This window comes from Nerophis ophidion, linkage group LG27 (genome assembly GCF_033978795.1).
Source record: "Nerophis ophidion isolate RoL-2023_Sa linkage group LG27, RoL_Noph_v1.0, whole genome shotgun sequence".
Lineage (NCBI taxonomy): Eukaryota > Metazoa > Chordata > Actinopteri > Syngnathiformes > Syngnathidae > Nerophis > Nerophis ophidion.
This window is the reverse complement of record NC_084637.1, coordinates 35,543,609-35,571,311: the sequence shown is the minus strand read 5'-3', so window position 1 is coordinate 35,571,311 and position 27,703 is coordinate 35,543,609. Positions and strand designations below refer to the sequence as shown.

Sequence of the window (27,703 nt, the reverse complement as noted above, 5' to 3'; positions counted from 1 at the left end):
GTTGACTCACATTTCTTTACACAGTAACACACTTTCTGGGTTATAGGGCTAGTATTTGAACCCAATTTCTGAGTTGTCAAGGTTATGCACCATTTTGGGTTGTTTTTCAGAGAGCAACCCATTTTTGGGTTAGAGGCTTTCTTTTTTGGAATGAACAGGGTATATAAAGGAGTGATCTCAGGAACATTATTTATAATCACACATCTTATGTACATGAAATGCACCTTTTAAAGAGGTACTAAATACTTGCTGTATACGACGACTACAAAAGCTGTATTTTAGAGTAGTCAAAGTACAGATGCACCATCCGCTAAAACAAAATGATAATTGTGTCTCATGGGCTGAGGCTGCATGAGTGCTGCCCAACATGAATTCAGCAAATTATTCATGCAGCACATTTTGAAAGTACTACTACAAAAAAAGTGTAAGAAAAAAATTAAATTGTTTCAATGTTGATATTAAGTCAGATCAATATGTTATATATATATATATATATATACATTTTTAGTTTCATGCCTTTTTTGTTAAATGTTTTTTGTACACAATCATGCAGGCAGGTGCACGAGTGCTGCTGCACCTTGAGGATGGAGCGGTGGAAGAAGAGCGCGAGCAGCTGAATGAGATCGAAGAGCACGTAGCCGTCCTTCTTCTCCACGCCCAGGATGTTGGGCAGGGCGAAGGGGCGCTCGGCGTTGATGCCTCGGTAGGCGGAGGTGGTCCAGGGGAAGAATCCGAACTGGAAGAAGTACTTGACCACCACGTTGAGCTGAAAGAACATCAGTGATGTCATAGCATACACGGTATATTGCTGTATTTGTGTATTTAGATTGATGTATTTGTATTGCTTCATTTGTGTATTTAAATTAGTTTGTCTGTGTGTTTAGATTGGTATACAAACCCCGTTTCCATATAAGTTGGGAAATGGTGTTAGATGTAAATATAAACAGAATACAATGATTTGCAAATCCTTTTCAAGCCATATTCAGTTGAATATGCTACAAAGACAACATATTTCATGTTCAAACTGATGAATATTTTTTTCGTTTCAAATAATCATTAACTTTAGAATTTGAAGCCAGAGACACGTGACAAACAAGTTCAGAAAATTGGCAATAAATACTGATAAAGTTCAGTAATGCTCATCAAACACTTATTTGGAACATCCCACAGGTGTGCAGGCTAATTGGGAACAGGTGGGTGCCATGATTGGATATAAACTTTATATACTTTGTCTTGTTATATTCTTATTTTACTGTTATATTGTTATTACCATTGTTTTTATTCTTTTGTAATATTTCTCTATTTTGTTTCCTTTTAAACCCCCATTATTTACTTTTTGCTTTTTTCTTTAAATTGATCTCAACTCTGTACACTGCTGCTGGAATTTTAATTTTCCTGAAGGAACTCTCCTGAAGGAATCAATAAAGTACTATCTATCTATCTATCTATCTATCTATCTATCTATCTATAAAAACAGCTTCTCAGTCTTTCACAAGAAAGGATGGGGCGAGGTACACCCCTTTGTCCACAACTGCGTGAGCAAATAGTCAAACAGTTTAAGAACAACCTTTCTCAAAGTGACATTGCAAGAAATTTAGGGATTTCAACATCTACGCTCCATAATATCATCAAAAGGTCCAGAGAATCTGGAGAAATCACTCCACGTAAGCAGCATGGCCGGAAACCAACATTGAATGACCGTGACCTTCCATCCCTCAGACGGCACTCTATCAAAAAAACAACATCAATCTCTAAAGGATATCACCACATGTGCTCAGGAACACTTCAGAAAACCACTGTCACTAAATGCAGTTGGTCGCTACATCTGTAAGTGCAAGTTAAAGCTCTACTATGCAAAGCGAAAGCCATTTATCAACAACATCCAGAAACGCCGCCGGCTTCTCTGGACCCGAGATCATCTAAGATGGACTGATGCAAAGTGGAAAAGTGTTCTGTGGTCTAACGAGTCCACATTTCAAATTGTTTTTGGAAATATTCGAAATCCTGTCATCCGGACCAAAAGGGGAAGCGAACCATCCAGACTGTTATCGACGCAAAGTGTAAAATCCAGCATGTGTGATGGTATGGGGGTGCATTAGTGGCCAAGGCATGGGTAACTTACACATCTGTGAAGGCACCATTAATGCTGAAAGGTACATACAGGTTTTGGAACAACATATGCTGCCATCTAAGCGCCGTCTTTTTCATGGACGCCCCTGCTTATTTCCGCAAGACAATGCCAAGCCACATTTAGCACATGTTACAACAGCGTGGCTTCGTAAAAAAAAGTGTGCGGGTACTTTCCTGGCCCGCCTGCAGTCCAGACCTGTCTCCCATGGAAAATGTGTGGCGCATTATGAAGCGTAAAATAGGACAGCGGAGACCCCGGACTGTTGAAGGACTGAAGCTCTACATAAAACAAGAATGGGAAAGAATTCCACTTTCAAAGCTTCAACAATTAGTTTCCTCAGTTCCCAAACGTTTATTGAGTGTTGTTAAAAGAAAAGGTGATGTAACACAGTGGTGAACATGCCCTTTCCCAACTACTTTGGCACGTGTTGCATCCATGAAATTCTAAGTTAATTATTATTTGCAAAAAAAAAATAAAGTTTATGAGTTTGAACATCAAATATGTTGTCTTTGTAGCATATTCAACTGAATATGGCTTGAAAAGGATTTGCAAATCATTGTATTCTGGTCAGGATGCCACCCGAACGCCTCCCTAGGGAGGTGTTTAGGGCACGTCCAACCGGTAGGAGGCCACGGGGAAGACCCAGGACACGTTGGGAAGAATATGTCTCCCGGCTGGCCTGGGAACGCCTCGGGATCCCCCGGGAAGAGCTAGACGAAGTGGCTGGGGAGAGGGAAGTCTGGGTTTCCCTGCTTAGGCTGTTGCCCCCGCGACCCGACCTCGGATAAGCGGAAGATGATGGATGGATGGATGGATGTATTCTGTTTATATTTACATCTAACACAATTTCCCAACTCATATGGAAACGGGGTTTGTAATTGTGTATTTAGAGAAGTGTATTTTTGTGTTTGTATTCAGATTGGTGTATTTGTGTTTACACCAATGTAATCTGTATTTGTGCCAAATAAAGTGTCATACTTCCTGTATGTTTCTGAAATGAAATATTTGTTGTCACCAAGTACACAAACATCATCATGAGAGGATCGTGAAGATGTTTTGATCATCAAAAGAAGATGATGACAATGTTGAGATCATCATGAGAAAATGATGAAGATGTTGAGTTCATCATTAGAAGATGTTTGGATCATCACGAGAAGATGACGATGTTGAGATCATCATGAGAAGATGATGAAGATGTTGATGTCGTAATGAGAACATTTTAAGATGATGAGAAGATGATAAAGATGTTGAGATGATGAAGGTGTTTGAGTCATGGTGAGAAGATGATGAAGATGTTGAGAGGATGAAGGTGTTTAGGTCATGGTGAGAAGATGATGAAGATGTTGAGATGATGAAGGTGTTTGAGTCATGGTGAGAAGATGATGAAGATGTTGAGAGGATGAAGGTGTTTGAGTCATGGTGAGAAGATGATGAAGATGTTGAGAGGATGAAGGTGTTTGGGTCATGGTGAGAAGATGATGAAGATGTTGAGATGATGAAGGTGTTTGAGTCATGGTGAGAAGATGATGAAGATGTTGAGAGGATGAAGGTGTTTGGGTCATGGTGAGAAGATGATGAAGATGTTGAGATGATGAAGGTGTTTGAGTCATGGTGAGAAGATGATGAAGATGTTGAGAGGATGAAGGTGTTTGGGTCATGGTGAGAAGATGATGAAGATGTTGAGATGATGAAGGTGTTTGGGTCATGGTGAGAAGATGATGAAGATGTTGAGATGATGAAGGTGTTTGGGTCATGGTGAGAAGATGATGAAGATGTTGAGATGATGAAGGTGTTTGAGTCATGGTGAGAAGATGATGAAAATGTTGAGATGATGAAGGTGTTTGAGTCATGGTGAGAAGATGATGAAGATGTTGAGATGATGAAGGTGTTTGAGTCATGGTGAGAAGATGATGAAGATGTTGAGATGATGAAGGTGTTTGGGTCATGGTGAGAAGATGATGAAGATGTTGAGAGGATGAAGGTGTTTGGGTCATGGTGAGAAGATGATGAAGATGTTGAGATGATGAAGGTGTTTGAGTCATGGTGAGAAGATGATGAAGATGTTGAGAGGATGAAGGTGTTTGGGTCATGGTGAGAAGATGATGAAGATGTTGAGATGATGAAGGTGTTTGAGTCATGGTGAGAAGATGATGAAGATGTTGAGATGATGAAGGTGTTTGGGTCATGGTGAGAAGATGATGAAGATGTTGAGATGATGAAGGTGTTTGAGTCATGGTGAGAAGATGATGAAGATGTTGAGATGATGAAGGTGTTTGAGTCATGGTGAGAAGATGATGAAGATGTTGAGATGATGAAGGTGTTTGGGTCATGGTGAGAAGATGATGAAGATGTTGAGATGATGAAGGTGTTTGAGTCATGGTGAGAAGATGATGAAGATGTTGAGATGATGAAGGTGTTTGGGTCATGGTGAGAAGATGATGAAGATGTTGAGAGGATGAAGGTGTTTGAGTCATGGTGAGAAGATGATGAAGATGTTGAGATGATGAAGGTGTTTGAGTCATGGTGAGAAGATGATGAAGATGTTGAGATGATGAAGGTGTTTGAGTCATGGTGAGAAGATGATGAAGATGTTGAGATGATGAAGGTGTTTGGGTCATGGTGAGAAGATGATGAAGATGTTGAGATGATGAAGGTGTTTGAGTCATGGTGAGAAGATGATGAAGATGTTGAGATGATGAAGGTGTTTGAGTCATGGTGAGAAGATGATGAAGATGTTGAGATGATGAAGGTGTTTGAGTCATGGTGAGAAGATGATGAAGATGTTGAGATGATGAAGGTGTTTGAGTCATGGTGAGAAGATGATGAAGATGTTGAGATGATGAAGGTGTTTGGGTCATGGTGAGAAGATGATGAAGATGTTGAGATGATGAAGGTGTTTGGGTCATGGTGAGAAGATGATGAAGATGTTGAGATGATGAAGGTGTTTGGGTCATGGTGAGAAGATGATGAAGATGTTGAGAGGATGAAGGTGTTTGGGTCATGGTGAGAAGATGATGAAGATGTTGAGATGATGAAGGTGTTTGAGTCATGGTGAGAAGATGATGAAGATGTTGAGATGATGAAGGTGTTTGGGTCATGGTGAGAAGATGATGAAGATGTTGAGAGGATGAAGGTGTTTGAGTCATGGTGAGAAGATGATGAAGATGTTGAGATGATGAAGGTGTTTGAGTCATGGTGAGAAGATGATGAAGATGTTGAGATGATGAAGGTGTTTGAGTCATGGTGAGAAGATGATGAAGATGTTGAGATGATGAAGGTGTTTAGGTCATGGTGAGAAGATGATGAAGATGTTGAGATGATGAAGGTGTTTGAGTCATGGTGAGAAGATGATGAAGATGTTGAGATGATGAAGGTGTTTGGGTCATGGTGAGAAGATGATGAAGATGTTGAGATGATGAAGGTGTTTGAGTCATGGTGAGAAGATGATGAAGATGTTGAGATGATGAAGGTGTTTAGGTCATGGTGAGAAGATGATGAAGATGTTGAGATGATGAAGGTGTTTGAGTCATGGTGAGAAGATGATGAAGATGTTGAGATGATGAAGGTGTTTGAGTCATGGTGAGAAGATGATGAAGATGTTGAGATGATGAAGGTGTTTAGGTCATGGTGAGAAGATGATGAAGATGTTGAGATGATGAAGGTGTTTGAGTCATGGTGAGAAGATGATGAAGATGTTGAGATGATGAAGGTGTTTGAGTCATGGTGAGAAGATGATGAAGATGTTGAGATGATGAAGGTGTTTGAGTCATGGTGAGAAGATGATGAAGATGTTGAGAGGATGAAGGTGTTTGAGTCATGGTGAGAAGATGATGAAGATGTTGAGATGATGAAGGTGTTTGGGTCATGGTGAGAAGATGATGAAGATGTTGAGAGGATGAAGGTGTTTGAGTCATGGTGAGAAGATGATGAAGATGTTGAGATGATGAAGGTGTTTGGGTCATGGTGAGAAGATGATGAAGATGTTGAGATGATGAAGGTGTTTGGGTCATGGTGAGAAGATGATGAAGATGTTGAGATGATGAAGGTGTTTGAGTCATGGTGAGAAGATGATGAAGATGTTGAGAGGATGAAGGTGTTTGGGTCATGGTGAGAAGATGATGAAGATGTTGAGATGATGAAGGTGTTTGGGTCATGGTGAGAAGATGATGAAGATGTTGAGAGGATGAAGGTGTTTGAGTTATGGTGAGAAGATGATGAAGATGTTGAGATGATGAAGGTGTTTGGGTCATGGTGAGAAGATGATGAAGATGTTGAGAGGATGAAGGTGTTTGAGTCATGGTGAGAAGATGATGAAGATGTTGAGAGGATGAAGGTGTTTGAGTTATGGTGAGAAGATGATGAAGATGTTGAGATGATGAAGGTGTTTGGGTCATGGTGAGAAGATGATGAAGATGTTGAGAGGATGAAGGTGTTTGAGTCATGGTGAGAAGATGATGAAGATGTTGAGATGATGAAGGTGTTTGGGTCATGGTGAGAAGATGATGAAGATGTTGAGATGATGAAGGTGTTTGAGTCATGGTGAGAAGATGATGAAGATGTTGAGAGGATGAAGGTGTTTGGGTCATGGTGAGAAGATGATGAAGATGTTGAGAGGATGAAGGTGTTTGAGTCATGGTGAGAAGATGATGAAGATGTTGAGAGGATGAAGGTGTTTGAGTCATGGTGAGAAGATGATGAAGATGTTGAGATGATGAAGGTGTTTGGGTCATGGTGAGAAGATGATGAAGATGTTGAGAGGATGAAGGTGTTTGAGTCATGGTGAGAAGATGATGAAGATGTTGAGATGATGAAGGTGTTTGGGTCATGGTGAGAAGATGATGAAGATGTTGAGAGGATGAAGGTGTTTGAGTTATGGTGAGAAGATGATGAAGATGTTGAGATGATGAAGGTGTTTGGGTCATGGTGAGAAGATGATGAAGATGTTGAGAGGATGAAGGTGTTTGGGTCATGGTGAGAAGATGATGAAGATGTTGAGATGATGAAGGTGTTTGGGTCATGGTGAGAAGATGATGAAGATGTTGAGATGATGAAGGTGTTTGGGTCATGGTGAGAAGATGATGAAGATGTTGAGAGGATGAAGGTGTTTGAGTCATGGTGAGAAGATGATGAAGATGTTGAGAGGATGAAGGTGTTTGGGTCATGGTGAGAAGATGATGAAGATGTTGAGAGGATGAAGGTGTTTGGGTCATGGTGAGAAGATGATGAAGATGTTGAGATGATGAAGGTGTTTGGGTCATGGTGAGAAGATGATGAAGATGTTGAGAGGATGAAGGTGTTTGGGTCATGGTGAGAAGATGATGAAGATGTTGAGAGGATGAAGGTGTTTGAGTCATGGTGAGAAGATGATGAAGATGTTGAGATGATGAAGGTGTTTGGGTCATGGTGAGAAGATGAGTACCTCGGTGTAGATGATGGCAGTCATCCAGAAGCGCTTGGTGGGTCTGGGCACAGACAGCATGGCCCAGAGGAAGATGAGGATGGGCAGCACGAAGGAGAGGAAGGAGGCAGACACCATGTGGTTGAGGATGATGACAAAGTAGCACAACATCTCAGACTTGGACACCATGGTGTTGTAGAGGGCAAAGGTCAGCTTCAGAGGCCTGGGCAGCCTCAGGAAGAACTTGTCCGACTCGGAGATCTCCTCGTTCTCAAACATTCTGGGGGAGGATTGACAACACGTGTTGATACATGATTGATGATAATACATGTTGATGTATGATGAATAATAATAATACATGTTGATGTATGATGAAGAATAATAATACATGTTGATGTATGATGAAGAATAATAATACATGTTGATGTATGATGAAGAATAATAATACATGTTGATGTATGATGAAGAATAATAATATATGTTGATGTATGATGAAGAATAATAATATATGTTGATGTATGATGAAGAATAATAATATATGTTGATGTATGATGAAGAATAATAATACATGTTGATGTATGATGAATAATAATAATACATGTTGATGTATGATGAAGAATAATAATACATGTTGATGTATGATGAATAATAATAATACATGTTGATGTATGATGAATAATAATAATACATGTTGATGTATGATGAAGAATAATAATACATGTTGATGTATGATGAATAATAATAATACATGTTGATGTATGATGAATAATAATAATACATGTTGATGTATGATGAAGAATAATAATACATGTTGATGTATGATGAATAATAATAATATATGTTGATGTATGATGAAGAATAATAATATATGTTGATGTATGATGAAGAATAATAATATATGTTGATGTATGATGAAGAATAATAATACATGTTGATGTATGATGAATAATAATAATACATGTTGATGTATGATGAAGAATAATAATACATGTTGATGTATGATGAATAATAATAATACATGTTGATGTATGATGAATAATAATAATACATGTTGATGTATGATGAAGAATAATAATACATGTTGATGTATGATGAATAATAATAATATATGTTGATGTATGATGAATAATAATAATATATGTTGATGTATGATGAATAATAATAATACATGTTGATGTATGATGAATAATAATAATATATATTGATGTATGATGAATAATAATAATACATGTTGATGTATGATGAAGAATAATAATACATGTTGATGTATGATGAATAATAATAATACATGTTGATGTATGATGAATAATAATAATACATGTTGATGTATGATGAAGAATAATAATACATGTTGATGTATGATGAATAATAATAATACATGTTGATGTATGATGAATAATAATAATAATAATAATACTGACTTGTTGAGCAGCAGTTCACTAGCAGTCAGGTTCCTGGTTTCCTGACTTAAAGGTTTGAAAGTTGCCTCCTCCACACAGGTGCATTCTGGGTAGTCTTCTTCAAGATGATACAGCTCTTCATCAACATCAACATCATCATCATCAACTCCCTGACCTTCCTCTCCATCCAACTTCCTGTCTTCATATTGGTGAAAGGTTCCTTCACACACGCTGCACACACCAAAGGAACATCTCAGGAACATCCAAGCCACCATCCGTCCATCTCACCCTCCACCTCTCCATCCATACACATCCTTTCATCCATCCATCTTTTTATTCTGACCTCCATCCATTGTTCTGTCCAATAACCATGCATCTTTTTATCCCTGTCTCATCCATCCATCCAACCAATCATCCCCCTTTCATTCATCCATTTCTCCATCTATCCCTCCAAGCATCCAGCCCTCCATCCATCCATCCATCTTTTTATCCCTCTTTTCATTCATCTACCTATCCCTCTAAGCCTTCAACCCATGCTTGGATCTCTCCCTCATCCATCCATCTATCACCCAGCCTTCCAATAATCCATCCATCTTTTTATCCCCCTTTATTCATCCATTTTTTCACCCATCCAGCCATTCCTCCGAGCATCCAACCCTCTGTACATCCCTCAATCCCACCCGCCGTCTCTCCCTCCATTTATCCATCCTTCCATCTATCTTACCATTCATCCAGCCATCTTTGCATCCCTCCTTTCATTCATCCACTCATCATCTATCCCTCTAAGCATCCATCCTTGCATATCTCCCTCCATCCATCCATCTATCTCTGTATCCATCCATCTTTATATCCCTCCTTTCATTCATCCTTGCCTCTCTCTATCATCTATCCATCATCCTACCTACCACTCCATGCATCCATCCATCTTTTAAACCCTCCTTTCATCCATCCATCTTTGTATCCATCCTTTCATCCAACCATCTTCCTCTCCATCCAATCATCCCACCTTGGAGAGAGTCCATGGTCTTCGTAGGAGGTCCAGTCCACATGAGCAGACCTGAAGAGAGTCCTCCTGAGACGGTCAGCAGCAGGTTCTTCCAGCTCCTCCTGGGTGGGCTGCCTGGATCCCAGCATGGTCTCTTCCGTCCCACAGCTGACATCCGACCGAGGCGTTTCATCAGTTTGACAGAAAACAACAACAACGACGACGACAAGTTTCCATGAAGATACTGTGGATGCATGTTTTGAAAACGCTGCATCCTTGGAGCAGAGTTTGCTATTCCACCTTGAGTGGTGAGTGCGAAGACACTACCTGGACACACTGCTGGCCCAGGACGTCTTGGAGGCCTGCTTCCTCAGCCGGGCGTAGGCGCGGCGTGAGGAGGTCAGCGCAGGCGCGGGCGGATCTTCTACGTCTGCTGGCGACGACAAGGTGTTCTGACGTGACAGCCAGCTGTCGTAGAAGTGCTTGACGCTCTCCTGGCTCACCTCTTTGCCCTGCTCAGGACCACGCAGGACACACGCTGGGTGAGAAGATGTTGCACCTCATCTTCTCAGCCTCTCACCTTCTTCTGCTGCTGGCTGAGCAGAGCTCGCTCCAGGAGCAACACTTTGGAGATGTCCAAGTTCTCTTTGCAGAGGGAGTTCAGGCTCTGAGTCAGGTCGTCCACCAGAGACTGCAGGAACACCAGCAGGAACCTCAGAGTGCTGACCAGCCGCTGCAAGATGTTTTCTGCCAAGGGAAACGGACACCAAATGTCCGTCAACTACAGCAGAAATATTGTTGAAATACAGCCGAAATATTGTATCAGTATAGTCCAAATATCATTGAAAAATTGTTGAAGTATCGTTGAAATAAAGCTGAAAAACAGTTAAAATATTGTTTAAGCATAGTTTAAATATCATTGAAAAATTGTGGAAGTATAATTGAAATACAGCTGAAATATAGCTGAAATACAGTAGAAATATTGTTGAAAGATAGCTCAAATATTGCTTCACTTTAGTTTAAATATCATTGAAAACATTTTGACTACATCCTAACTGTTTGAATACAGTTGGGATGTAGTGGAAATATAGCTGAAATATTGTTTAAATATAGTAGAAATATTGTTGAAATACAGTTGAAATATTGGAGGAAGATAGACGAAATATTGGTGAAATACAGTTGAAATATAGTTTAAGTATAGTTTAAATGTAATTGAAAAATGATTGAAGTATAGTTTGAGTATATTTTAAATATAATTGAAAATAGTTTCAATATTGTAATAAAGCTTCAATTTAGTTGAAGTGTAGTTAAGATAATGTTGAAATAAAGTTGAAATACAGCTGAAAGATTTTGGGGAGATAGCTTAAATACTGTTAAAATATGGCTGAAATATGGTTGAAATACATTTGAAATATAATTAAAAAAAACTGTTGAAGTGTGTTTAAAATACAAATGAGATAGTTGAAATATGTTTGTAATTCAGTTTAAATATAGTTTAAATGTAGTTGAAAAATAGGTCAATATAGTTGAAATATATTAATAGAGCTGAAATATTGTTGAATTATATTTCAAATATAAATGAAATATTGTTCAAATATAACTGAAATGTCTTTGGAATATGGCTAAAATAAAGTAGAAGTGTAGTTAAATATGATTGAAACATACTTGAAAAATAGCTGAAATATTGTTGACATATATTTAAAATGTAAATGAAATATTGTTGAAAAACAGTTGAATTATAATTGAATAATATTTGAAATATTGTTGAGATATAGTTGAAATTCAGCTGAAATATTGTTGAAATATAATTGAAATATTGAAGAAATATATCTGTAAAATTGTTGAAATATAGTTGGAATATTGTTAAAACATAGTTACATTTTGTTCAAATGTAGTTGAAAGACAGTTGAAATATCCATCCATTTTCCACCGCTTGTCCCTTTCGGGGTCGCGGGGGGAGCTGGAGCCTATCTCAGCTGCAGACGGGCGGAAGGTGGGGTACACCCTGGACAAGTCGCCACCTCATCACAGGGCCAACACAGATAGACAGACAACATTCACACACTAGGGACCATTTAGTGTTGCCGATCAACCTATCCCCAGGTGCATGTCTTTGGAGGTGGGAGGGGCCTATCCCCAGGTGCATGTCTTTGGAGGTGGGAGGGGCCTATCCCCAGGTGCATGTCTTTGGAGGTGGGAGGGGCCTATCCCCAGGTGCATGTCTTTGGAGGTGGGAGGGGCCTATCCCCAGGTGCATGTCTTTGGAGGTGGGAGGGGCCTATCCCCAGGTGCATGTCTTTGGAGGTGGGAGGAAGCCGGAGTACCCGGAGGGAACCCACGCAGTCACGGGGAGAACATGCAAACTCCACACAGAAAGATCCCGAGCCCGGGAGGATTGAACTCAGGACCACTCAGGACCTTCGTATTGTGAGGCAGACGCACTAACCCCTCTACCACCGTGCTGCTCCAGTTGAAATATAATTAAAATACAGTTGAAATATAATCAAAATATTGTTGAAATATAGCTGCAACATTGTTAGAATACTGTTGAAATATATTTGAAATATAATTGAAATATAATTGAAATAGTGTTGAAAAGATAGCTAACATACAGCTGCAATGTTGTTGAAATATAGTTGACATGTACTTGAAATATTGTTGAAATAGTGTTAAAAGATTGTTGAAATAAAGCTGAAATATAGTTGGAATAATGTTAAAGACAGTTGAAATATTATTGAAATACTGTTGAAATACAAAAATTGTTGAAGTATAGTTGAAATACAGTTGAGATATAGTTGAAATATTGTTGTAATATAGTTGAAATGTAGTTGAAATGTAGGTAACATAAATGGAATGTACTTGAAATAGAGCTGAAATTTAGTTCAAATATAAATGAAATATTTTTCAAATATTATTGAAATGTTTTAAAAATGTAGTTTAAATATAACTGAAATATTGTTGAAATATGGCTAAAATATAGTAGAAATGTAGTTAAATATGGTGGAAACATTCTTGAAAAATAGCTGAAAGATTATTGAAATACTGTTTAAATATGTTTGAAATCTTGTTGAAGTATAGTTAACATGTATTTGAAAGACAGTTGAAATAAAGTTGAAGTAAATGCTGAAATATAGTCGCAATATTGTTGAAATCTAGCTTTAACATTTTTATTACCTTTCTCTTCCTCCACCTTGTCCCTGGTGGTGCTCTCCTCCAGTTCATCTTCACTCGAGTCCACTCTGTCCACACCTGGGATGTAAGAGTTATCATTTATTACATTCATATTTCATATCAACATACCACTGCAACCACGTTTGCCATTATTAAGCCTTTCAAAGTAGACATTTTATGATTGTTTATTACAATCTTAATAGAGGTAATTCAGTGTTTTAATATTATGTAACATACTACAATATTATATAAATATGATGTCATGATAATCATTATTATTACTATAATTATAATGATTATCATAATAATTATTGTATTATTATCTTTAATATCTAGGTACTAAGCGGGGAATAATTCATTTTTTATATTAGGATATTTATTAGATTTATTGCTAATTGCACTTAAGGGGAACTGAACATGTTTTGGGGAATTGTCTATCATTTACAATCCTTATGTAAGACGAGTATACAAATGTTTTTTATGCCTTCAAAATCAGAAAGAAATGTTAGCAAAAGTCAGCTAACAATGGAGCCGATGGGAGCCATAATGTTATTGCGCGCACACAGCCTGTAAAAAAGATCAAAAACAGCAGAAATACTCCATTTACAAGTTGTGACTTGAATATTAAAGAAGTACTAGTGATATATTATTATTACAGCTGCTAACACAGAGCAACTACTTATAGAGCGCTAACTAGCTTATGCTGCTATATTGACACACTGAGCTGCTGCATGGCCTCTGAGTTGGTGAAAGTTAAGTCTAGATGATAAATCATGTCTTCCACCTGGATCTTCCAAACAGGAAGATATGAACATGCCTTCAGTCTTTTTCCCCGTGAGAGCAGACATTGTACACTAAGGGATTATTTCATTATGTTTGTTGTCTCTCATCAAGTCTGCCATGATTAGTAGTGTTGTTGTTGTTGTTGTTGTTGTTGTTGTGGGAGGGAAAAATTAACGTTGTGATGTGTCTGTGAAATCCCTAAAATTATCAAAATATGTATACATGACATGTTATTATGAATGTTACTAGATACTACATATATACCTACAGTATGATGAAAATATGTAAATATGACATGTTATTATGAATGTTATGACATATGAATTTTAATAGATACTACATATATACTTACAGTATGATGAAAATATATGAATATGACTTATTATGAATATTACTACATATTACATATATACTTGCAGTATGATGAAAATATGTAAATACGACTTGTTATTATGAATATTACTAGATATTACATATATACTTACAGTATGATGACGATATGTAAATACGACATGTTATTATGAATACCGTATTACTAGATATTATATATATAACTACAGTATGATGAAAATATGTAAATATGACATGTTATTATGAATGTTACTAGATACTACATATATACCTACAGTATGATGAAAATATGTAAATATGACATGTTATTATGAATGTTATGACATATGAATTTTAATAGATACTACATATATACTTACAGTATGATGAAAATATATGAATAGGACTTATGAATATTACTACATATTACATATATACTCGCAGTATGATGAAAATATGAATATTACTAGATATTACATATATACTTACAGTATGATGACGATATGTAAATACGACATGTTATTATGAATAGCGTATTACTAGATATTATATATATAACTACAGTATGATGAAAATATGTAAATATGACATGTTATTATGAATGTTACTAGATACTACATATATACCTACAGTATGATGAAAATATGTAAATATGACATGTTATTATGAATGTTATGACATATGAATTTTAATAGATACTACATATATACTTACAGTATGATGAAAATATATGAATATGACTTATTATGAATATTACTACATATTACATATATACTTGCAGTATGATGAAAATATGTAAATACGACTTGTTATTATGAATATTACTAGATATTACATATATACTTACAGTATGATGACGATATGTAAATACGACATGTTATTATGAATACTGTATTACTAGATATTATATATATAACTACAGTATGATGAAAATATGTAAATATGACATGTTATTATGAATGTTACTAGATACTACATATATACCTACAGTATGATGAAAATATGTAAATATGACATGTTATTATGAATGTTATGACATATGAATTTTAATAGATACTACATATATACTTACAGTATGATGAAAATATATGAATAGGACTTATGAATATTACTACATATTACATATATACTTGCAGTATGATGAAAATATGAATATTACTAGATATTACATATATACTTACAGTATGATGACGATATGTAAATACGACATGTTATTATGAATAGCGTATTACTAGATATTATATATATAACTACAGTATGATGAAAATATGTAAATATGACATGTTATTATGAATGTTACTAGATACTACATATATACCTACAGTATGATGAAAATATGTAAATATGACATGTTATTATGAATGTTATGACATATGAATTTTAATAGATACTACATATATACTTACAGTATGATGAAAATATATGAATATGACTTATTATAAATATTACTACATATTACATATATACTTGCAGTATGATGAAAATATGTAAATACGACTTATTATGAATATTACTAGATATTACATATATACTTACAGTATGATGACGATATGTAAATACGACATGTTATTATGAATACCGTATTACTAGATATTATATATATAACTACAGTATGATGAAAATATGTAAATATGACATGTTATTATGAATGTTACTAGATACTACATATATACCTACAGTATGACGAAAATGTGTAAATATATATCATGTTATTATGAATGTTACTACACTACATATATACTTACAACATGTTATTATGAATGTTACTACACTACATATATACTTACAACATGTTATTATGAATGTTACTACCCAACACAAATACTTACAGTATGATGAAAGGATGTAAATATGACATTGTTATTATGAATGTTACTAGATATTACATATATACTTACAGCGTGTATATAAAACTTTAATGGAGGTTTTTGGATGTTTGTAGAGTGAAGTGAATTATATTTATATAGCGCTTATTCTCTAGTGACTCAACGCGCTTTACATAGTGAAACCCAATATCTAAGTTCCATTTAAAGCAGTGTGGGTGGCACTGGGAGCAGGTGGGTAAAGTGTCTTGCCCGAGGACACAACGGCAGTGACTAGGATGGCGGAAGCGGGAATTGAACCTGCAACCCTCGAGTTGCTGGCCCAGCCACTCTACCAACCGAGCTAAACCACTTTACAGGCGGAATAGATGGACTCCCCTTGCATTGTCAGCCACCTCTTGCTAGCATTTATTTCCGATGTAGAAATACATGTAAATATGAATATCCACATTTGAGCACAATGTCCTCACTCTGCTGTGCTTGAAGTTCTCTCTTGGCTCTTTTCTTCTCCTCCTTCTTCATCCTCCTCTTCTCCCTGCTCAGGTTCTTCAAGGCCGCCTTGGAGCTGGTGATCCAGGCCTCGTAGGCCAGCTGGGAACAACTCCTCATATTCATACTCATGCAGCAGCTTCAAATAGTCTTGAAATACAGTTGGAATATAGTTGATATGTAGCTGAAATATAGTCCAAAAATAGCTGTTTCATTATGGATTTTTAACTGAAATATCGCTGAAATATAGTTGATAAATAGCTGAAATATTGTTGAAATAGTTAAATAAAGTTGAAATATAGTCCGTGATTTTTTTGAAACATAGTTGAATTAATGATGAAATATAGTGAAAATACAGTTAGACTATAAATATAGTTAAATAAAGTTGAAATATAGCTGTAATATTGCATATATATAGTTGAAATAATGTTGAAATGTAGTTAAAATACACTTAGAATAAGGTTGAAATATAGTTAATATATAGCTGACATATTGTTAAAATATAGTTAAATATACTTGAAATATAGCTGTGATATTGTTGAAATACAGTTGGAATACTTTAATATTGTCGTTGTATAGTTGAAACAATAGTAGAAATATAGTTGAAATACAATTGGAATAAGGATTAAATATAGTTGATAGAGAGCTGACATATTATTAAGATATATTTAAATATAGTTGAAATATAGCTGTAATAGTGTTGAAATATAATTGAAATGCCGTTGAAGTATAGGTGATATATAGCTGAAATATAGTTAAATGGGTTGTACTTGTATAGCGCTTTTCTACCTTCAAGGTACTCAAAGCGCTTTGACACTACTTCCACATTCACACACTGATGGAGGGAGCTGCCATGCAAGGCGCCAACCAGCACCCATCAGGAGCAAGGGTGAAGTGTCTTGCTCAGGACACAACGAGGTTGGTTCTAGGTGGGATTTGAACCAGTGACCCTTGGGTTGCGCACGGCCACTCTCCCACTGCGCCACGCCGTCCCTAGTTAAATATAGTTTAGATATAGCTGTAATATTGTTGATATATAGTTGAAATACAGTTGGAATAATGTAGAAATATAGTTCAAATACACCTAGATTATAGTTGAAATATAGTTGAAATACAATTGGAATATAGTTGAAATATAGTTGATATATAGCTGAAATATAGTTAAAATATAGCTGTAATATTGTTTATATATAGTTGAAATACAGTTGGAATAATGTAAAAATATAGTTGAAATATAGCTGTAATAGTGTTGAAATATAGTTGAAATACAGTTGGAATAATGTTGAAATACGGTTGATATATAGCTGAAATATTGTTGAAATACGGTTGATATATAGCTGAAATATTGTTGAAATATGGTTGATATATAGCTGAAATATTGTTGAAATATAGTTAAATAAAGTTTAAATATAGCTGTAATATTGTTGAAATATAGTTGAAATACAGTTTAAATATAGCTGTAATATTGTTGAAATATAGTTGAAATACAGTTTAAATATAGCTGTAATATTGTTGAAATATAGTTGAAATACAGTTTAAATATAGCTGTAATATTGTTGGAATATAGTTGAAAAACAGTTGGAATGTAGTTGATATACAGCTGAAATATAGTTGTATATAGTTGAACTATAGCTATAATATTGTTGATATATAGTTGAAATACAGTTGGAATATAGTTGAAATACAGTTGACATATAGCTGAAATATTGCTAAAATATAGCTGTAATACTGTTCATATATAGTTGAAATACAGTTGGAATAATGTCAAAATATAGTTAAAATACACTTTGAATATAGTTTAAATATATTTGATATATAGCTGTAATATTCTTGATAAATAGTTGAAATACAGTTGAAATAATGTTGAAATATAGTTGACATAGACTTCGAATGTGAATTATATGTGAATTATATTTATATAGCGCTTTTCTCTAGTGACTCAAAGCGCTTTACATAGTGAAACCCAATATCTAAGTTACATTTAAACCAGTGTGGGTGGCACTGGGAGCAGGTGGGTAAAGTGTCTTGCCCAAGGACACAACGGCAGTGACTAGGATGGCGGAAGCGGGAATCGAACCTGCAACCCTCAAGTTGCTGGCACGGCCACTCTACCAACCGAGCTATACCGCCCCGAATATAATTTAAATACACTTGATATATAGCTGACATATGATTTAAATATAGTTTAATATAGTTGAAATATAGCTGTAATAGTGTTGAAACAGTTCAATATAGTTGAAAAATAGTTGTAACAGTGTTGAAATATAGTTGAAAACTGTTGAACTACAGTTGGAATATAGTTGATATATAGCTGTATTAGTGTTCAAATACAGTAAATATAGTTGAAATATAGCTGTATTATTGTTGAAATATAGTTGAAATACAATTGAAATATTGTTGAAGTATAGTTGAAATATTGTTGAAGTATAGTTGAAATATAGCATATTTGTCTTTCCAACCTGGAACGCAGATTTCTTCTTCAGAGGCACTTCTTGGTCTTTTTTCTCTGGAGCGTCTTGGTCCTCCTCTTCCTCGCTGTCGCTCTCAAACAGGTGGTAGCCACAGTTGTTCTCCACTGTGGGGAAGAAACAGCCTCAAAATCATATCTATCCATTGTAGTGGACTCTATGTATGTATGTATGTATGTATGTATGTACTGTATGTATGCATTGTATGCATGCATGTCTGTATCTACAGTATTTATGTGTGTATATATGTACCTACAATAATAATGTGTGTGCGTGTGTATGTATGTATTGTGTCCCGGGGATGATGTTAAAGTGGCAGTGTTAGGGTTAGGGTTAGGGCAGTGGAGTCTCCTGTATGGGGTCTAGGGGCACTAGAAAGTTAACCCCTTTACTACAAAAGGCCTAGTACCAGACATCCCCCTAGCCAGGGATACAGTGAAGACCTGAACGGCGGAGCAGGCAAAAATGGTAGATGTAACAACCACTACAACGGTTGCGATGGCGACAGAAGGCACCCCCACATCCATGTGGGCCCACTTATGGGGAAAAAACAGCCCAAGACCTCAGCGGTGGAACAGACGGGTGATGATTGCTAACCCTATGGAGCGTCACAATGGCGGGTGAAGGCTGCAGCAGAAAAGGGTCCCCAGTCGTCTTGGACTCCGTGCCACTGGAGCCTGACCCCGATCTGTCAAGGATCGTGTGGTGACTGTCTGTGCTGCAGTCTGTCCACGTTAAACTAAGTCACGCACAGGCATCTTCCATAAAGGAGTACGTACCCCCCATCAGGGGGATCGTCATACTCGCTTCAAGTGACTCCCGATGATGATGTATGTATGTACTATGTATGTATGTATGTATGTATGTATGTATGTATGTATGTGTGTATGTATGTATGTGTGTAGGTATGTATGTATGTATGTATGTATGTATGTATGTAGGTATGTATGTATGTATGTAGGTATGTATGTATGTATGTATGTAGGTATGTATGTATGTGTGTAGGTATGTGTGTAGGTATGTATGTATGTATGTATGTATGTATGTATGTATATAAGTGTGTAGGTATGTATGTATGTATGTATGTAGGTATGTATGTATGTGTGTATGTGTGTAGGTATGTATGTATGTATGTATGTATGTATGTATGTATGTATATAAGTGTGTAGGTATGTATGTATGTATGTAGGTAGGTAGGTAGGTAGGTAGGTAGGTAGGTAGGTAGGTAGGTAGGTAGGTAGGTAGGTAGGTAGGTAGGTAGGTAGGTAGGTAGGTATGTATGTATGTATGTATGTATGTATGTATGTATGTAAGTATGTATGTATGTATGTATGTATGTATGTATGTATGTATGTATGTATGTATGTATGTATGTATGTAAGTATGTATGTATGTAAGTATGTATGTATGTAAGTAAGTAAGTATGTATGTAAGGATGTATGTATGTATGTATGTATGTATGTATGTATGTATGTATGTATGTATGTATGTATGTATGTATGTATGTATGTATGTATGTATGTCACCTCCAGGCTTGGAGACCCAAGGCTTCCACCATTTCCCTGCATCTCTCTTAGCCTTGTCTTCTGCATCTGGAATAATAACAATATTAATAATAATGATAATAATAATAACAGTTAAAATAATAATAATGATGCAAATATTAAATAATAAAGAATAGAATATTATTGACGAAAATGCTAATTATTATCATCATTATAACAATGATAATAATAATGCAGAGTCAGATGTGTACAATCCTCACATTACAGTAAAATGATGCGTTCAGGTACAACAAGATCATGTTACCAAGTGTCTTCTGATCGACAGGAAGTCCTTCATTGTCCGTCGCTGTCGGCCGACCTCTCTGTTTGGATTTGATCTTCTCCATCCTTCAAGAAGGTGAGAAAGTCATGCTGAATGGACAAAAGTATTGGGACAGCGGATGTCGGCACCACGCTTCATTCATATCAGCATGCTGTGATTCCACACATTAACCAGAAAAAAAAGGCTATTTTCTTCCCTACAACTACAGATGACGTCTCCACAGGTGATTTTATTTCCGTCATTTATGGAGTGTTGTGTTACACACAACATTTGTACATAATGTGACACATCGTGGAAAGTTCCACAACAGTGCGTAGTCTTACTGTTTCTTCAGCGTCTCCACAGACTTCTTCTCCAGTTCCAGCCGGGCCGCCACCTGCTTCTTCACCTTGGCCTCGAACAGCTCGGCACCCCTGACAGGCCAACACACCAGTTATTTCTTCCATTTACTGATGCATTTATGGATTGATTGTCACATTTTGCCAAGAGAAGAACTCAATCAGAGGGAAAGAAGGGTCAGTGTCAGGGTCAGAGTTAGTGGGGGCCCTAAAATCAGAGATGTCAGCAAGCACCCTTTGGGGAAAAAGAGGGGAAAAAAGGAAAATTAATAAAAACAAGAGGATTTTTTTATTTTATTTAGGGAAATTGAGAAAAAAAGAGGTAAATTAACAAAAAAGATGAAAACTCGTAAAAAAAAGAGGAAGTTTGAGGAAAAAAAGGGAAATCGAGAAAACACAAAAGTTAAGAAAAACGAGGGAGATTGAGAAAAAAGAAAAAAGTGGGAAAAAAAGTTGGGGGAAAATCTGAAAATTGAGAAAAAAAGAAGAACTTTGAAACGGTGAGACAAAAGAAAACAATTAAGTGAAAAAAGAAGAAAATTGAGGAAAAGAAGAGGAAAATTGTGGCAAAAAAAGGAAAATTTTGAAAAAAACTGGAATTTTGAGAATGAAAGAGGAACGTTGAGAAAAAAGAAAAAAATGTGTGAAATAAGAGGAAAATAGAGAAAAAAAGGTGAAAATTGTAAAAAAAATAAAAGAGGAAGATTAAAAAAAAAAAAGAAAAAAACTGGGAAATTGAGGAAAAAAAGAGAATCAAGAAAAAATTAAAGTTGAGGAAAACAAAAAGAACATCGAGAAAAAGAAAAAGAAAATAGTTGTGAAAAAACAGGTAAATTGAGGGGGGGAAGTTGAGGAAATACGAGGAAAATTGGGGGAAAAAAGTGGCAAATTGAGGGGAAGAAAAGGAAAGTTGAGGGTAAAAAAAGTGGGAATTTTCTACATGATATTTTCCTTTCGGTTTATTGTCATCTACCAACCTCTGTTGGATCTTTTTTTGACACATGACCAATTTATTGTTGAACATCACTTTTAATGAATTATTAACGAACATTTTTATTTTTGAGAAAGTTAAAGTCCACAACATGCATGCAAAGTAGTCAGAAAACAATTGGCAACACTATCCTGTAGCCACGCCCCCTCAGGTAATACACTTCCTGTGTTTGACAATCCGTCACATTGACATCTGGTTGGGTTTCCTTGCTTTGTGTAGTGCTCTCATGGTTAGTTCCTTTTCCTGCTTGTCTCCCTGAGCGCCATTTCCCCTCACCTGCCGCTTATTGGCAGCCTGGCAAGCCTGTTATCAGTCAGCTGGCTGCTATTTATGCCTGCCTCGCCCTCCAGTCAGGGCAGCATGACTGTTTCCTATGTCAATGTTCCCTGCATGTGCACTTACCAGTTGCACTATTTGATATTAAAGTCACGTTTACCTGCCCTCTCTGCATCCTGGGGTTCAAGACCTACAGCACCTGACACTGTGTTTGCATTTAAAGTACATCGCCTCACTGGCTACTAATAAATCATTTACATTGTAAAGTATATAATATAATTATTTTAAAAAGGCGGACGTTAGTTATATTTGTGTGCGCGTGTGATGGTAGACACCTGGAGGCGAGTATCTTTGACGACTTGAGGTCGGCCACCACGTACAGGAAGTAGTAGCTGAGGAAGACTCTCCTCTGGGCTAAAAGTACGGTGAAACAGATGGCGTCCCACACGATGCCAGCCTCGCCCTCTGGCAGCTCGCACTCCTCATCCGGCTCGGCTGAAAGCACCAAGAAAACATCCTTCCTAAAAATACTTTTTGTTTGGCCACATGTCTTACAGTGGACCTGAAGTCACAGCTAAATATATATATATATATATATATATATATAGTATATATAAAATATGTATGTATGTGTATATATAAAAGTAAGTAGCTAATGTTCCCTGTTCAGAGTCAAGATGATTGTGTCATCAGTTCATGATCAGGCACAATGAAATCTTGAATAGGCTTTGTTCATTTAGACCAAAATCAGCAGATGAAATTGAATATTAATTACTGCAGAATAAAAGATTTAAACAATATCGAGTCAGGCTGCAGTGAAATGAGCGGAGCTTCTTCCATCCTCCCGATCCTCACAGCCAATCACAAAGCAACAGCGCCTGAAACTGTCTCTACTCGACACACGCTCACTCAACAATTAAAGCCTGCTTCTCAATGAATTTATAATGGACAATAATCTTGATTTCCTCTGTTTAAGTGAAACCTGGCACAAAGCTCTGGACTACTTCTCTTTCAACCAAACCACTCCCCCCAGTTCACATACATGGAGAAGGCTCGCTCTGAGGGGCGAGAATGAGGAGTTGCTACAGTTGATAAAAAAGACATTAAAACAACCTCCATCTTCCCTCATTGCCTTCAAACTCTCTGGTCCCACTCCTCTAGTCAGTGCCGACATGTATCGCCCCCCAAGCCAAACCCCTTCTTTCTTTCCCATTTTTCAGAGTTTCTGATCCAGCTTTGTGCCATCTCCCCATCTCTTCTCCTCCTTGCTGATTTCAAATGTCATGTCCATGATACAAATAATAAACCTGCTTCTGAATTCCTGGTTCTACTGCAGTGTCTCACTCACACCCGTGGTCACACCCTACATCTCGTCTGCTCCTCTGGCCTCACAATAAATCACCTCTCTAGTCTTAACCTCAACATCTCAGACCACCTGGCTATAATAATGGACATCAACATTCCCGTCCACCCTCGCAAACACTCACGCAAAATATCCTTCCGGAACATCTCCCCCTCTACTTTCTCAGCCTCCCTCACCACCATCATATCTGCCTCCGCTCCTCAGGTACCAACAACCCTTCTGACTCGGTGAACTTCTACAATCACACACTCTCCTTCTGTCCTGACCAGTTAGCTCCTATCAAAACCAAATCTCGACTTTCACATACTCAGAACTCTGGTGCACCCTTGAACTCCATTTAAGCCTACATTGATCATCTCCACCAATACACAGATGCCCTCACCTACAGTACGACTCCCACCTCGGACACTCTGGTTCTTCCAACCCCGAAGCTCTCTTCTCCACAATAAATAAACTCCTCAAACCTACCGACAACATCTCCAACACCTTCAACACCACCAACTGCAAGGCCTTTCTATCATTCTTCCAAAACAAAGTAGACACCATTTACAGCAACCTGATTACCTGCGCCACTCCCTCCTCTTCCCCGCCTGCTTGCCCCCCTCTACCGCCATCACCTCTGCTGGTACATTATAGAGATAATACCACATGCTGGTACATTATGGATATAATACCACATGCTGGCACATTATGGATATAATACCACATGCTGGCACATTATGGATATAATACCACATGCTGGTACATTATAGAGATAATATTGACATGGTGGTACATTATAGAGATAATATTGACATGGTGGTACATTATAGAGATAATACCACATGCTGGTACATTATAGAGATAATATTGACATGGTGGTACATTATAGAGATAATATTGACATGGTGGTTGGTACATTATGGAGCTAATATTGACATGGTGGTACATTATAGAGATAATATTGACATGGTGGTACATTATAGAGATAATATTGACATGGTGGTACATTATGGAGCTAATATTGACATGGTGGTACATTATAGAGATAATATTGACATGGTGGTACATTATAGAGATAATACCACATGCTGGTGCATTATAGAGATAATACCACATGCTGGTACATTATAGAGATAATATTGACATGGTGGTACATTATAGAGATAATATTGACATGGTGGTACATTATGGAGATAATATTGACATGGTGGTACATTATGGAGATAATATTGACATGGTGGTACATTATAGAGATAATATTGACATGGTGGTACATTATAGAGATAATACCACATGCTGGTGCATTATAGAGATAATACCACATGCTGGTACATTATAGAGATAATATTGACATGGTGGTACATTATGGAGATAATACCACATGCTGGTACATTTTAGAGATAATATTGACATGGTGGTACATTATGGAGATAATATTGACATGGTGGTACATTATGGAGCTAATAGTGGTGGTGTACTCACGGAGGTCGTAGCCTTTAATGGTGCAGAACATGCTGAAAGCCTGAATCAACCAGCAGCCGTTCTTCAACAAAGTGTCCAGGAGAGCGCAGGAACCCAGCTGAACACACACACAGAAAAGCCCATTTCTATGAAGCGCAGGTCCTCAGTAGCGGCAGTGCCCGTGCGGGCCTGGACCCGGATGTACCGACCGACACCACGTTCTTCATGGCGATGACGAAGCAGGTGTAGGCGATGAGCCAGTCCCACAGGCGCAGGATGTACTTGACGGGCTGCATGAGCACGCTGCTGCCGAAGAGCATGAAGTAGAAGCAGGCCACCAGGTAGCCCAGGCAGAAGATGTTGATGCGCGTGGTGCCCGTGATGAAGATCAGGCACAGCACCAGCCAGAAGAAGTAGCTGAACACAAACACCTTCACCATGTCCAGGTAGGACCTGGGGGACCACAGCAGCACATGCCACGGCTGTAGGCGACCTCCTGTTTGAAAGGGTGTGGGCGTCCCACCTGCAGTGCAGGAAGTTGCCCACAGGTATGAACTGCTTGCAGCTGCTGGGGTCCAAACTGCGACTGATCTCCACATTCTCTCCTGCCAGCAGTCGCACCACCGCCCGGTTCTCCTCCTCAAACACCTGCCACTGTAAGGACGAGCACAGCAGCAGCAGGTGGTCGTCTGCACACACGGGCACACGTCACACACCTGGCAACACTACACCTGCACACATCACGCACCTGGTAACACAACACCTGCACACACCTGCACACGTCACACACCTGGCAACACTACACCTGCACACATCACGCACCTGGTAACACAACACCTGCACACACGTGCACACGTCACACACCTGGTAACACAACACCTGCACACATCACGCACCTGGCAACACAACACCTGCACACACCTGCACACATCACGCACCTGGTAACACAACACCTGCACACACGTGCACACGTCACACACCTGGCAACACAACACCTGCACACATCACACACCTGGTAACACAACACCTGCACACACCTGCACACATCACACACCTGGTAACACAACACCTGCACACACGTGCACACGTCACACACCTGGCAACACAACACCTGCACACATCACACACCTGGCAACACAACACCAGCACACGTCACACACCTGGCAACACAACACCTGCACAAACCACACACCACTGGCAACACAACACATCACACACCTGCACACATCACACACCTGGCAATCCAACACCAGCACACGTCACACACCTGGCAACACAACACCTGCACAAACCACACACCACTGGCAACACAACACGTCACACACTTGTCAACACAACACCTGCACCCACCTGCACACATCACACATCTGGCAACACAACACCTGCACACATCTTTACACATCACACATCTGGCAAGCCTGTGTGTGTGTGTGTGTGTGTGTGTGTGTGTGTGTGTGTGTGTGTGTGTCTAAGGAGGTATGTGTGTAAGGATGTATGTGTGTAAGGATGTATGTATGTAAGGATGTATGTGTGTAAGGATGTATGTGTGTAAGGATGTATGTATGTAAGGATGTATGTGTGTAAGGATGTATGTATGTAAGGATGCATGTGTGTAAGGATGTATGTGTGTAAGGATGAAGGTGTGTAAGGATGTATGTGTGTAAGGATGTATGTGTGTAAGGATGTATGTGTGTAAGGATGTATGTGTGTAAGGATGTATGTGTGTAAGGATGAATGTATGTAAGGATGTATGTGTGTAAGGATGTATGTGTGTAAGGATGTATGTATGTAAGGATGTATGTATGTAAGGATGTATGCGTGTAAGGATGTATGTGTGTAAGGATGTATGTATGTAAGGATGTATGTATGTAAGGATGTATGTGTGTAAGGATGTATGTATGTAAGGATGTATGTAAGGATGTATGTGTGTAAGGATGTCTGTATGTAAGGATGTATGTATGTAAGGATGTATGTATGTAAGGATGTATGTGTGTAAGGATGTATGTGTGTAAGGATGTATGTAAGGATGTATGTGTGTAAGGATGTATGTATGTAAGGATGTATGTGTGTAAGGATGTATGTATGTAAGGATGTATGTAAGGATGTATGTGTGTAAGGATGTATGTATGTAAGGATGTATGTATGTAAGGATGTATGTATGTAAGGATGTATGTGTGTAAGGATGTATGTGTGTAAGGATGTATGTAAGGATGTATGTGTGTAAGGATGTATGTATGTAAGGATGTATGTATGTAAGGATGTATGTATGTAAGGATGTATGTGTGTAAGGATGTATGTAAGGATGAATGTGTGTAAGGATGAATGTGTGTAAGGATGTATGTAAGGATGTATGTGTGTAAGGATGTATGTATGTAAGGATGTATGTATGTAAGGATGTATGTATGTAAGGATGTATGTGTGTAAGGATGTATGTGTGTAAGGATGTATGTAAGGATGTATGTGTGTAAGGATGTATGTATGTAAGGA

General features: G+C 37.7%; 1 protein-coding gene across 1 annotated transcript in view; it reads right to left on the bottom strand.

Moving 5' to 3' along the window:
* Positions 1 to 27,703, bottom strand: part of si:dkey-11f4.7 (piezo-type mechanosensitive ion channel component 2) — a 117,916-nt gene that overhangs the window by 23,435 nt on the left and 66,778 nt on the right. The window contains exons 27-42 of the mRNA XM_061889169.1: positions 25,740 to 25,905; positions 25,426 to 25,669; positions 25,238 to 25,334; positions 22,746 to 22,905; positions 21,129 to 21,218; positions 20,788 to 20,870; positions 20,505 to 20,570; positions 18,970 to 19,085; positions 16,492 to 16,612; positions 13,089 to 13,163; positions 10,495 to 10,661; positions 10,242 to 10,426; positions 9,936 to 10,082; positions 8,951 to 9,160; positions 7,551 to 7,809; positions 578 to 766 (exon numbers count right to left, since the gene is read on the bottom strand). Coding sequence (XP_061745153.1) covers positions 578 to 766; positions 7,551 to 7,809; positions 8,951 to 9,160; positions 9,936 to 10,082; positions 10,242 to 10,426; positions 10,495 to 10,661; positions 13,089 to 13,163; positions 16,492 to 16,612; positions 18,970 to 19,085; positions 20,505 to 20,570; positions 20,788 to 20,870; positions 21,129 to 21,218; positions 22,746 to 22,905; positions 25,238 to 25,334; positions 25,426 to 25,669; positions 25,740 to 25,905 — 2,375 coding nt within the window. The remainder of the gene's footprint in view (positions 1 to 577; positions 767 to 7,550; positions 7,810 to 8,950; positions 9,161 to 9,935; positions 10,083 to 10,241; positions 10,427 to 10,494; positions 10,662 to 13,088; positions 13,164 to 16,491; positions 16,613 to 18,969; positions 19,086 to 20,504; positions 20,571 to 20,787; positions 20,871 to 21,128; positions 21,219 to 22,745; positions 22,906 to 25,237; positions 25,335 to 25,425; positions 25,670 to 25,739; positions 25,906 to 27,703) is intronic.